The 13,769-nt window shown below is 44.1% G+C and overlaps 1 protein-coding gene across 1 annotated transcript in view; it reads left to right on the top strand.

The window, feature by feature from the left end:
* The window catches only part of GRHL1 (grainyhead like transcription factor 1), a 55,978-nt gene that overhangs the window by 36,520 nt on the left and 5,689 nt on the right, over window positions 1–13,769 (top strand). Inside the window, exons 9-13 of the mRNA XM_044419154.1 lie at window positions 5,834–5,992; window positions 8,584–8,671; window positions 9,705–9,844; window positions 11,636–11,673; window positions 12,606–12,694. Of these exons, the coding sequence (XP_044275089.1) occupies window positions 5,834–5,992; window positions 8,584–8,671; window positions 9,705–9,844; window positions 11,636–11,673; window positions 12,606–12,694 (514 nt within the window). The remainder of the gene's footprint in view (window positions 1–5,833; window positions 5,993–8,583; window positions 8,672–9,704; window positions 9,845–11,635; window positions 11,674–12,605; window positions 12,695–13,769) is intronic.

Raw genomic sequence — 13,769 nt, 5'->3', positions numbered from 1 at the left:
AGTAAAAGTCCCATCTATTTCAAGGGCACCCCTTGTCCTCACTGACAAAAACTAATCAGTGGCCCCTTCCAACTCTATTATTCTGTGATTCTGGAAGAGGAGAAAAGCCAAATAAAATGGCCATCTTTCCCTATAATGAAATCTGCATGAATTTGTCATTGTTCTGGATTGGGGATTGTACGGACTTCTTCAACATTCTCTGAAGAAGGTGCCCCGGTTCCTATGCTTTGTCCCCAAGCTCTCTGCATGCCTGATGTTAATTTAGAAGGTTAATGAGAGAGTAATAGGTCATTCTTTTTTAATTTTCTTGAGCTGTGAGTGTACAGGTAGCTTTACTGAACCAGGCCATCATATGGCTCATTGCAATAAGGCGTTGCCTCCTTTGGGCTGCATTGAGAGACCTGTTTGGTTGTGATGAAACTAAATGGGGGTGGCACGTGGATGAGTCGATCAAGCTCGGCACCTGCGAGAAGAGGGAGTGGAGCGCTGAGCCAAGCCGTGCAATCCCCTGCATGTTTCTGCTCTGCTCTGCTCTGTTCGGTGGGGCTTTTCCCATGTAACTGTGCGTAGGACAGCAGTTACAACTGTGTTTCTCCTCACCTGGGTTTGTAGCTTGAAAGCCTTGCAGTACTTGCTGTGATAAGGTGTGATCATTCTTCCAGGTGCATTATTATCTCCTCCCCAGCTCCATTTGAGAATTTAGTTTTAAAATGAGTTTGTTGGATTGTTGCATCTTACTGAGTTTCACCAGTACTGAGGTTGGTCGGTTTGTTCGTTCATAGCATTTTATTCTACCCTGCAGCCAGAAAGGTCCCCAGAGTGGCTTACAAAAGGTCAATAAAGAGAAAACAATCCCCAGGGGAAAAGAATCTTCTCAGCAGCATTCCTGGAAGACCAAAGAATATTTCTTTTCAGTTGTGTTCCAGCTCTGAGTGGGACATGGAGCCATCTTCTCTCTAGTGCATCTGTATATAAACTGTGTGTCTAACATGCACAGCTTGCAGATGCTGAGACAGATTTCAGCTGAGCTGCTAATTTAATACCAGGAGATCGCATGTTTTGTCAACAATGCCATTGCATGGGCATAGAGGAGAATCTACAGCAGGGGTCTCAAACTCAACTTACCTGGGGGCAGTCTGGGTGAGGCTGGGCTGCATCAAGTATTCCACCCCCGCGGTGGTGGTGGGCCGCTCATCTGGAGGCCGGCCCGGGCGCCGCCGGCGCTTTGAAGGCCGCAGGGCCCCTCCCCGTGCCCCGCCCGTCCCGGCAATTGGCCTGCGGGTCGCAAGTTTGAGACCCCTGATCTACAGCTTTGCGTGTGCAGAGTCTTCTCCTGATGCCCTCTAAGTATAACGCTCCACATGCAGGTAGCTGTTCTTTTCTTGTCTGCTGAGCATTTTCTTGCTCATGTAGCAGCCACTCTGTGTCCGTCAGTGCATCCACCCAAGAACTCCCCGATCTGCCTGCATGGGCAGGATTCAAATCAGGTGTACTCACCTCCTCTGATGCATGAACACTTGCAGGTAGTCACCACCTTTTTAAACAGGGCATGTTCAGAGGTAAGTGGAAGAGACTTCTCAAAAACAACAAGCAAACTTTCATATAACCAAGAATGCGGAAGAGCCCTCCAAGGGGAGAATGGCTGTCAGGAGAGGAATCTTGCTCTACGGGCTGGAGATATCAAACAGCTTTTGTGGTTTCATACTTCTTTCTTCTGGCAATTTTTGGGTGGGGAAGTCACTGGCGTAATCACCTACCTTTGTTTTCCTTTAAGATGTGTATTCAGTACTTTCCACCTAAAAGGAAGATCTCAACACTTGGGAGGAACAAAAATCCTAGCCAAGTGGGAACTGTTGGAAAAGTATCAAAACTTTAGAGTTGAGCTACTGGGGAGAGAAGAATTTGGATTGGATGATAATGCAAATTGGGGTAGAAAGAATTGTTCACATGCCCTTTTGTGCTGTTTTTAAGAGATTATGGGAGGCTTAAGGGGGTTAAAAGTTGGTGGAGGGAGTTAAGGGATGAGCTTATGGGGTTTATTAAAGACTCTACCATCTCTCTCCCCTTTCCCCCACCTGCATTAATTCCAGCACTGCCTCACAAGCATTAGTAGAAGACACAGCCAGATGGGCTAGCAACTTGGGCAGAGCCATTTTCCTTTGCTCATGCTGAGAAACAAAAAACAATTTAGGAAGGATTTTAAATCAAACAACAACAACAGTAAAAAGATGCTAATCAGCAGAATTTTAAGTTCTTGGGTTGAAGCTTGGCATTCTGTTACAGTCCTTGCAGTTTGTCCTAGGCAGGAGTTCCAAAGAATGGGAACAGTTCCACCGTTGCTTTCATAAACATGATTCTTTCCCATAGTAGCCAGCCAAGTGCTTTCCAGGAAGCCCAGGAGAAGGGCACTGGCCTTTCCTTCTTGTTTGTCCTTTGAGAGGCCCTCCAGCATCCTTCCCAGCCCAAATGCACCAGCCCTTAGAACACAGTGCTTCTACTTAAGTGGCTATAGTAGCTGCTGATCGACACAGCCGCCATAAATTTGGTTAAACTCGTCTAAGCTAGTGGACACCACAACATCTTATAGCAGCACATTCTACAATTTTATTACTTCTTCTCTGAAGCAGTTGTTTCTTTTGCTTTCCTGAACCAAATATCAATCCAAGCTACTGCCCATTAATTTCATGGGATGAGCACAAGTTGTTTTGTTCATTAAAAAAAAACCAACAACAGTTTGCCATTCTTAAGTACTGGCTCTAAAGCCTTCTTGAATGCTTGTTGAAAGAAGTTTTACCTATGGACTTGTTTGACTTTCCTCTTCTAATTGAAAGTTATGATTAGTAAAAGCATCTTTTAAACATGTAGCCCTTTGAAAGTCAGTGAGCTGACGTTGAAAGGTACATTCTTTAGGATGTGGGCATATGTGTATGGGAAAAGGATAGAAAGAGGCTTAATTTCTGGAAAGTGGTAGCCATTTTCCAAGATGACAGATGAACCATTTGTGTGTGGGAGGGGAGGGGTGATTTGGCAATCTGGATATTCAGATTGAGTGCACTTTTCTCATTTGGATATCTGATTGCCACCAATACTCCCCCACTCCTCAAATATTGTTGCTTTCCATAACTGTTTCAGACCTGGCCATTTTCCAAAATTGTGACCAAATCATAGGTCAAGATTTGGATACAGCAGGATCCCTATACCTGTGAGGATAGGTTCCAAGCCATCTACTGATGCCTGAAAGTGCAAATAATAGCAAACACTATATACGTACATAACATTTCTTTTTTCACAATTTCATGGAGAGAAGGTTCATTCTTACCATACATCTTAGCAACCTCAGCATATGATTTTTTTTCTTTCCCTATTAAATTGAGAATATTCACTTAAAGAAGCACTTTACAGCTTCGCTTTGGCAGTTTACAGCATTTACACCTTTTCTTTGGCACTTACACCTTCTCTTTTGGATCGAGTTCAACCACCGTTACTGAGAACATGGAAGCTGAACCAGCGGATAGGGGGGTCCTGCTATATTTGATATTGAGGCTGGCTAGCTTAAAGGAAAGGCCTAGTATGGGGGAGGATTTTTGAGGACAATACAATGTCTCTAGTAAGAACTGGGATGATACTTTAAGTCTTAGGTGGGGAAAGATGGGGCAAAGAATGCCGGTGTTTGAGAACAGATGGTAGGTTATGGAGGGCATCCTAGTACAAGATCATGGGGGTAGTCTATGATGCAAGCACCACTAAATATTGATTTGCTGTAGAAAAACTTGGGTATGACTCTCCTGGATTGGATGAGAAGCCTTCCTCTCCGCCATTTTATTTTGAGGAGCTGACATAGATGGTGACATGACACCCTCACATGGGTATTAGATTTTATTTTGGCACTGCATGTGGATACGCTGGCAAACTCTGCTGATTGTGGCTTCCCAGGGCATGCACAGTGCGTGCAAACCCAGCAAAAGTAGAGAATAAAGGGTACTTGCGAAGTGGCTGGATATTACTCCTATGTATGCCTGCAATTTTCCATCATGCTACATGCAGTTACATGTTGCATTTTTGCAGTGTTTCTCATTATAAGGATAACTATTGTTTTCTTTAGATTGGGAATTGTTGACACTTGGGAAAAGTTTCCATTTTCCCCTCTCCTTTCATTAGTTTGATGAAAAGTTTCTATGGTGTGGCATGCATTATAAAGAGAGTTCAGAGGAAGGCAAAGTTGAGAATTGCAGTAATGGCTGTATTCCACTAGGTGGCTCCCACATCCCACTTTTATTTTAGCATTGCTTTGAAGAAACACACTTGGGTAAGAGCTATGGTACATTAGATGGTATCTTTTTGTTGGAATAATATCACTTCCCTGCATCTGCTCTTAGTAGGGCAAGTGTCTTTGCTTGGTCAGTGCACAAGCAACCGTAACGCGGAATCACTTTGTTTGCATTATATTGACAAGCTGCAATCCTGTGGCCACTGACTACCACTGAACTCAGTGGGAGTTACTTCTGAGTAGACGTGTATAGGATTGAGCTTCCAATATGCTCTGGCAGTGGGTCTCAAATGATGGTTCTTCTAAAGCTCTGTGAGGATAAGCAAGCATAGGTCACAACAGATTATTAAAAGATAAACATGCCTTTTGAAAAAGGGGAAGATAGAGAAAATCTGCGTTATTTCATTCTGGGCCCAAGGCCTGAAATTTTCCTAAACACGCAACCCATAGCCAGTTCTAATCATGTGTGGCAGCTAAAGGCCCCAGATGGCGACACATGTTCCTGTCCACATGGAGAGATGAGAATCCAGCCTTTTTCATGAGTCCCGCTGCTGCGGTGAATCAGCTACACATGGGCAAAATGCTGCCTCCATGCGCAGTATTTCCTTTGCTGTGTTGGGATGAATGCCTGAGCAAGGTGTTTTGTGATGGAAATAGGCCCTTGCTCCGCAGGTACCACTTCCATAGCCAGAGTTGTCTCTTTAGAGCAGCCGTTCTCATTGGGCTGGCCAGAGATGTTTTTCTGCCCATAGTAGAATAGTAATGGTGTTCCCTTCTCCAGACAGAGCTAAGGTACCCTATGTGTAAGCCATGCAGTGTAGGTGGTTCTGGGAACCACCTACATGGTATGATCAACAGACAATGACTTGTTCCTTCTCTTTCTTCCTCTATAGTCCTCTGGGCCATATCTCGAGGGACCTGAAAATCGTGCAAATGCCTTCATAATTTTACTTTATTACTATTTTATCAGTCTTTTGCAAGTGCATATTTCCAGCTACCCAGTGTGTCGTCTTGCCTTGTCAATCTCCCTGATAAGTTTCAGCTCTCGAAGGGAGCAAAGTGCAACAGATAATAAGCAAGGACGTTGACAAGGTGAGACTGCATCTCGTGAAATTTGCACACACTTGCCAAGGGAGGGAAAGGAAAAGAGGAAAGAGCATCCACATGTTATTCATGGGTGCTCCCTCTTTTGGAGTAGGGAGATTGGCCTGGTTTACCTGAGGCGAGTGAGATGTCCAAAGTTTGCAAAATGTTGTGGAGCCTTGGATGGAGAGCACTGTCTCAGCCTGGAATCCTCTATATACTTATCTGAAAGTCAATCCTATAGAGCTCGATAGGTCTTGCTTACCAAGGCTTGCATGGGAAGCATCTTTCGATTCCAGGCTGAGTCCAGTTGCAAAAGATCACCTCTGATCACCTCTGATCACCTCTGGGCCAGTTGCAAAAGATCACCTCTGATCGGGGAATGAATAGAGTAGTGAGGCATTGTCTTCTTTTAGTGAAGCAAAAAATGATCTTGTTCAATGCAGCTTCTGAAGGAAATGCTTGTGCTTGGTTTGTTCACAGGTCTTCATTGCTGTAAACTGCCTCAGTACAGACTTCTCCTCTCAGAAAGGTGTTAAAGGACTTCCCTTGAATCTTCAGATTGACACCTACAGCTACAACAGCAGGAGCAATAAACCCGTCCACAGAGCTTACTGCCAGATTAAAGTCTTTTGTGACAAGGTAAAGCTCCAGAAGTCTGTAACGAGGAATCTTGACTGGAAAAAGGTTTGGGGAATGTTGTCTCTCCAAGGTCTTCTGAGTAGTCAAACATTTAAATCAGATATTACTATTTGTTTTAATAGATGCAAGAATTTTCATTGCATCATAGAGGGTAAGATGTCACTGTTTGGACCTTTGACAGTAATTGATTAGTATTATTCCCAGAGAATGCAGGGGGAATTGCTTGGGAAAGGATACCAAGAGAAAAGTCTCAAAGCGACATATATATATTAAAATTAAAATATATTAAAATTGTGCCTCTCCTGTTTCAAACACAAAGCATCTATTTTCTAAGTGTGAGGTGTTAAATAATATTTCTGATCAAGCAACATGAAGGAATTAGCCAGCTATCCACGAGTTAAAGCTAGTTATCAGTACAATTTTATCTTAATATTTACTTGCTTTTTAAAACAGGTAAACATTTTAAAAACCTTGTCCTGATGTAAATTGATGTTGGGTACTTTTATATTTATGGATTAAATGGGAAAATGAATTTTCAGACCTCTTAATGAAATGGATTCCACAGCATAACTAATCATTGGTCACAAGAAAGCCTAAACTGTGGTAGTTTGCAAGTTACAGGAACAAAAAGTGTTTCATCTCCTCTGCCAACTTTGGCCTACTTGATTTCCTTCCCAATGACTTTTGGTGTTTCCACATCACCTGTGTCAAGCGGTCATTCTGTCCCAGAGATTTTGTCTTGGTTAACAAAAAAAAACCCACCATGCTACATCCAAGTAGTAAGATATTAGAAGAAAAGGCATGTATGCTTTATCTAACTTTTATTAAGCAAAACTGCTCATGAGAGAGAGAGAGAGAGAGAGAGAGAGAGAGAGAGAGAGAGAGAGAGAGACAGAGAGAGAGAGAGAGAGACAGAGAGAGAGAGGTCCAGCCAGATGGGTTTGTTTTAGGGCTCACTTCAGACTTCAGGAAACACTTTTACACAAGGTTTTATCCAGGGTGTAGCCCCTTCTCATCATGAAGGTCACTCAATGACTTTGGGCTGGGCTCTTAGCCTAATTTACTTTACAGGGCTGTTGTGAGGATAAACTGAAGAGGAGGGTTATGTAAGCCACTTTAGGTTCCTTGCAGGGAAAAGGCAGGATATAAATATAATAAATAAATGAAGCGAAGTAAATCTCTATCTTTTCAGTTTGGGGTTTTTGGGGACAGAGATTTGCTTCTTCTTCTTCTTCTTCTTTTTGTTGCTCTAGCCAGTAATTTAATCCAAAACTTTGCTCCACTGGCTATTTCTGAGTTTGGTCTTGCTCTGATTTAATGTATCAACATGCCATCAAGAGAGCATTGATTATTGGGCACTTAAAAACATAAGAAATAGTACTTCCATAGCCAGGCACTCAGAGGGACTTGTTTGGGCATTGTGTGTAAACTAGCCAACTTCTTCCTGGGAGAAGGAGGGACAAATTTTCTTAAGACTTCTTCTCCTTACTTCTCTTTAGTGTGTAACATGAACATGGGAGGAGAGTGATTGCACAAGCCCCACCTGCTGCTTCTAGGTGGAGGGTGCTTTCTCAGAGAGGAACACCTCCTGCATCCGTGGAGGCTCCCTGCAAGATTTTGAACACGTATTTTCCCTCAGAGGACAGCCTCTCTTCAAAAAGTTGCTCCCCACATGTAGAAAGTAACAGAAATGCCCCAGGCAGTGGTAGGGATGATGCTTCCCTCCTTCACACATGAAAGCTACCTTCTTCCATATAGCCTGAAGTGCCTGAAGCTAAGTGAAGTCTAATCCTGGAAGCTAAGCAGGGTTGGGCTGGGTTAGAACCAGGAGGGGTGACCTGTGTGTATGGTTCTATGATTATTATTGTAAATTGCCCAGGGAACTTCAGCTATGGGCGGTATACAAATGTAGTAACAATACCAACACAGCTGTTACTCTGTAAAGTTGAAGAATTATTCACACTGGAATGGAACAGTTTGACATGTTTAAAGCCCAGTTTGGGGTGTGGAATGGGCTTCCATGGGAGGTCCTTGAGGCCCCATCGGTGAGGGTGTTCAAAGATAGGCTGGACATACACATGGTGGGCATGTCATGAGCGGAGCCGGCTGGAGCCGGGGGTCAGACTAGATAGCCTGGGAGCCCCCTCCTGACTCACTCTGTTTCTTTGTTTCTATGTTTTTTCCCTACTCTTGGATAGAGCTTTTGCCTCTAAATTCCTGGCCTTCCCTTTGCTTGTCCATGGCTCAAACCAGGAGAAATGAGCGCCTACTTAAGGGTAGCAACAGAGGGCTAGTCCATGTGACCCACAGGCCTGTGTATATCTTGCTGAATATAGTTGCTGGACCACACCTCACATCCTGCCTCAAAGAGATACTCTTGCTCAGTCTTCCTTGATCTGAACTGCACATAGAGGCTCAGTTTCAAATTCAACTATTTTTGGTTGATTTGGTGAAGAAATGGCAGCTTGACTGACTGCCACAGGGTCTGATTTGGGATGGAGCAAGGATACTTACTGAAAAGGTAGGACCCTCCTGCCCCCCCCACCTCCCCACAAAACACCTGAGCATAATCTTCCCTGTTTATCTCACAGGGGGCAGAGAGGAAGATCAGGGATGAAGAACGAAAACAAAGCAAAAGAAAAGGCAAGTGCTCTGACCCGAGCTCTCAGCTGAATGCCTGTAAGTAGAAAATATTGTGCCATTTCGTTTCAAATAAAAATGTCAATTGAACTATTTGGAAATGCAGGCTGTGACATAAAGCATCTCTTCTTCTGAACATGGAAATGCATGTGTGGGCAATACAGCCGTTGGTAAAAATGGGCATTTCAGTTTCTTTCGGGATAAGGTGGACGTGTTAATACGATTGCACCAAGGAAAGCAGCATCACCTGACAAACACTGTCCTCCACTGAAGCATTTCTGGAGGCGGGGGGGGGGGGGTCAAGAGTTTTCAGTAAATTCCCTTTTTTAAAGAATTTTTTGTAGAATGCTTGGGTGTTCCAGGGGATCAAAATAGTACACCTGCAATTACCTCCTGCTGCTCACTCCAGCAGGATCACCAAGATGGCTTTCAAAATAGAATTCCATGAGTGGGACTTGCAGCAACTCCATAGGGATGCTCCCCATTCAGGATTCCGGCTGCTCCCTTCTTTCTTCCTTGCCACAACTTTTCCTCCCTCCCGGCAGCCATCCATGGCCTCAGGGCATGTCAGCTCCCTACTGGGTGTCATCCTAGGTTGTTTGTTCTTCCACAAACCTTTGGATTTCCCAGCACCAGTTGTGTATTGGTGGTGTCCCTTTGGCTACATATGTAATGGCACCCAGAGAATGGAAGTAACTATTAGTATATACATTATACAAACAGTAACATTCATTGTGATGAAGAAATGGAATCAAAAACAAGCTGGGAGTTCCTTAAATCAAATTCGATGAGCCGCTGTCTTTGAACCCATCTTACAGTAGGCAGAGATGGCCTGCTAGTCTTTGTGTCCATGGGGGCAGAATCTCAGAATAAGTCCCAGGATCTCTGTATAGCTGTGCTCGACTCAGCAAGATGAGAAGGATGATTTATTGTTTCGTTTCATTTCGTTTCGTTTCATTACTGTACTGCCCGTAGCTGAAGCCATTAAACCAGGCCCTGATTCAGAAAGCTGGAGTGTAAACGTGTGAACTTCTGTTTTAACCGTCCCTTATTTCCTTCTTGCCTCCACCAGTTTCTGATGTCAAAGTGGCCATGCTGCCGTCACACAAGCGTACCGACATCACCGTTTTCAAGCCGTTTATGGACCTGGACACTCAGCCAGTGCTCTTTATTCCTGATGTTCATTATAACAACGTTCAGCGTGGCACTCATGTATGGCTCCTCTTTTGCATACCTGGGGGCTGGGGACACAGTGGGAAGTGGAAAGAGGTGGACAGCCATTCCTTGTCCTGTTGCAGAAAGTAACTGAACTGATAATTTGGCTGACTCTAAGCAATCAGTGTCTGTCATAATCGCTGCATATTTTTTGTGGAAGCCAGAGTTTCTTCCTGAAAGTTGTGATGCTGGAGGCGAGGCTGTCTCAGTTTCTGACCGCTGTAGCCATAGTTTATTCTCTAGAATAATAATATCCAGTTCATCCAGTAACAGCCACTGTTCCCATTGCAATATCATAAACTATTCAGAGGCACTTGTGTGGGGTGTGGCCGTATAGATTGCGCCCTCACTGCTTGGGAGCCTCTGAGCTTGGGGGGTTCTGAGGTTCCTGTGCCCTCCAAGGCTGAAGCTGGTGAGGCAGGAGCCACAGAGGTGGCAATCTTTGCCCTCCACTTGCTGCATTTTCCACTAGATCAGTTTTCAGCCCAGTCTCTCCCCTTCCCCAAGCAATGGGATGCCCCCTTTCCAATCTCGGAAAGGCAGCTGGGCCAGAAAGAACTGGGAAAGGGGGAGAAGATCTTGGACTCACTGTTCCGATGCTGAGGGGAATCCAAGCCGTCACCCAGGGACTAAGATTGCCCTCCTCATTTATTTAATTTGTATCCTATTTGTCATTTGTATTCTGCCATCTCATGCCTGAGCACCTGGAGGCTTACAGTCAAGCAGCAAAAATATTAAAATGTAATGACTCAACATTAAAAAGCATGTGAATATAAGCAGCATTGAAATAGCGGGATATGCTGTACCTGAAAAAAACCAGACCCAAGCCTCAGCACAGCAAATCAAGGAGCCCTGCACGTTCTTGGAAAAGTAAATGCTTTTCTTGCCTCCAGAAGGCTGTCCACCAGAGAAGAGGCAGAGACAAAGGGAGGGTAGAAAATGGGGCTGAGCACTAAGCATGCGGTACTTGGGGAGAGTTCAGCAGCAGCAGAGAATGCTTGCAAGGCAGATAGGCGTTGGCCACCCTGTGAAAGGAGTGGCTTTTGTGGACTTGGAAGGCAGAGAAAGTTTAGAAAGAGAGCAATGGGAGGAATTTTCTCCTGGCGTAAGAAACAACACAGCAAAATACACACATACAGGAATCAGATCCCTGGTTTTCATATAGCATTGGCCCATGGTTTATTTAGCCCATGGCTGCTGTCCTATGCAGGGTTTCTTCAGCAGATGGGCAAACTAAGTGGTTTTATTTCCTGATCTCTTGGTTGTTTGTTTTCTTCCTCCTTTGCTTGCTCCTTCCCCGTATGCCAAATGTCTTTGTGACCTTGTTGCATTGGCATGTTTCTTTGCTTGCTTGTTTTTTTTAAACACTACCATATCCTGCCTCTCCATCCTGGTGAAATAACCCATGCACCAGTGGTTCTGGGGTCACACTTAAGGGTTAACCAACCCAGCTTTCATAACCCAATTTTAAAAATGGAATCTCTTTCTGGATTGCTCATTATTAACAAACCCTAGTTTGTTATGGTGATTGTGCTCACACATCACAGTGATCCAGAATTCAGCAACCTATACCCATAATGACTTACCACTATGTGCAAATCACATTAGGCAAAGGAACTGATCCACAGCAGATGATTACCAGTTTAGCATGGTTTCTGAAATGCTTTTCAGCCATTTTTAGGCTTGTTTATACAAACACAGCATATGTTCTACAGTACCTCTTATATTGTTAATCATTTTTAGTTTTGCTCTAGATCACTTTTTTTTCTCTTTTGTTCTCTCTTCTAGGTCTTTCCTCTTGCATCTGATGAACTGGAGGGTGAAAGGTAAGATTTGCTATTACTTTCTCAGCCTGATGCCAATCATTTATATGGGATGTTTTATTTGTTTTGTTGTTCTGGTTAAGTGATAATCTGTCTGGCCCATGATGTGAGAAGAACATGGTTCTCCATCCTTGTTTTTAAGTCTCTTGGCAAGTTATGAAAAGTGCACTCTGCCCCAAGGCAGATCAGCAGATTTTCAGGGTGGAAACTAAGAGCAACTTGAACCAGATTTAATGACAGCTGAGTCACCCTGGCATCTGACTTGCACTAGCTGGCTTATCTGAAGCACTCAGAGATGAAGAATTCATACCTGGAAACGCAGATACAGACACAGTCTTGGCAATAGTGTGATACTGAATAGTCTCTCTGTAAAGCACCTTTGTATGTTCACATGAGCATTACATAACATATGTACTTTTTCTAAAACCTATGATCATAGTGCCAGGGAACAGAGTGCTGAGTTGGGGTATGGAAAATTAGCAATTTGGGAAACTTGCTTTTTCTCAGTTCACTGAATTCTAGTGTGACTAATCTTAGAAATATATGATGTGGTCTTCCAGTGGGACAGGATGAGAAAGAAATTCAGACTGTATGTAGACAGAGGTCAGGTTGTTCTTGGCTTTCCAGTGATGTCAGGACTAAAACATTTCTAACGTCATCTATTGGTTTGGAATCAGGATCTTGACCATGTGCAATGGCACAGGCAGGAGTGCTTCAAAAGTTGATGGCAGCATGTTCAACAAATTGCCTGTTAGCTTGTTTCCAGTGAGCGTCGGAGTCTCACCATAAAATGGACTAGAACTTGCAGAAGCATGTTTTCTTCCTGATACCCACTCACTGCTTGAAACTTCACTGCTCTTAGGGGTGAGCCCTTCTTCTGCTGAGCGAAGCATGGTGGGAATGCTGTTCTGACTGGCTGACTGGTTTTCTTGCAGCTCCAGTATGAAGAGGGGGCCTTACTTAAATGAAGATGATTTTGCTGCCAGCCCAATTAAACTGTCTCGAATAGAAGAACCAAAAAGAGGTAAGGTTGCAAATGGAAAGGGAAAGAAAGGCGTGTTTGGGTTGTACTTTGTACTAGTTGTGTGCAGTTTCTGGAAAGCGCACGCGTGGGCAGAGGGAGTTAGTGAACCAGGTCCCCCTCTAAGAGGTGTGTGGTGCCGCACCCTGGGACAGGTATTGTTCAGAGGGCTGTCAGTCTGCTCTTTGTGGATAGGAGAAGGATCCAGAATATAATTTGCTGGTTCAGCAGACAACATTCTTAAGAAACCGGTGCTAGAGCAGGATATTCTTGTTCACCGATAGAGAGTGCATATCTCCCCCAGTGTATACTTTCTGGGCACATATTTAGACTGCTGGGAAACAAACCATGGGTCACCTGGTATGCATAGCTTTTCTTAGATGCTCTGGAACAAATAAGACAAATGTTCAGTGTCCTTCAGGAAGGTTATGCATGTGTGTATCTGGCAGTTTCTGTCTACCAAATAGGTATGACAGGCAGGTGAGAAAACCTGAGGCATTTGCTCCTGCATATTCTGCAGGCAATATTGACACTCATCATGTGCTGCGTGTACTTAGGGAGCGAATCCAGAGTACAAAGCAGCCCTTGGACTGTTAGTACCAAGGAAAGTGTGTTCTCTGGGTGCTTTCAACAGTCTGGGCAGGGCAGATGGCTTGTTCTTCCCTTGCCATTCAGCACAAAATTGTCATGGGGTTACATGAAAACCCAAGGGTCCGTTGCATATTATCCTTGTGGACACCCTCCTCAGAATCAGCCTTCATTTCAAGTGATCTGTGTGGCCCTGCTGTCCTAAATTCACCCTTGCTGACAGACGTGTTAGTATAATATAATCTAAATCATAGGTGCAAGGCCTGCTATCACATATAGCAAACAGAACTTTGATACCAGTCATTCAGGAGGTAAACTAAGGATAACTTATCTAACATGCTGAACCGTCTTACTCTGTGTGCTCTTAAGACTCAGCCTACCTTTTCCTGTGGGATGACTCTTGCGTGTGGCTGACAAGTCAGTCCCTTCTGGCCTGTAAACAAAGGGCTTAAAGTGCCATTTCTGGACTGCTCAAGGGTCAAGCAATTTT

The sequence above is a fragment of the Varanus komodoensis genome, unplaced genomic scaffold, assembly GCF_004798865.1.
Source record: "Varanus komodoensis strain SLA01 unplaced genomic scaffold, ASM479886v1 scaffold10, whole genome shotgun sequence".
NCBI lineage: Eukaryota > Metazoa > Chordata > Lepidosauria > Squamata > Varanidae > Varanus > Varanus komodoensis.
Note: the sequence above shows the minus strand (reverse complement) of the source record. Positions and strands in the feature narration are given on the sequence as shown.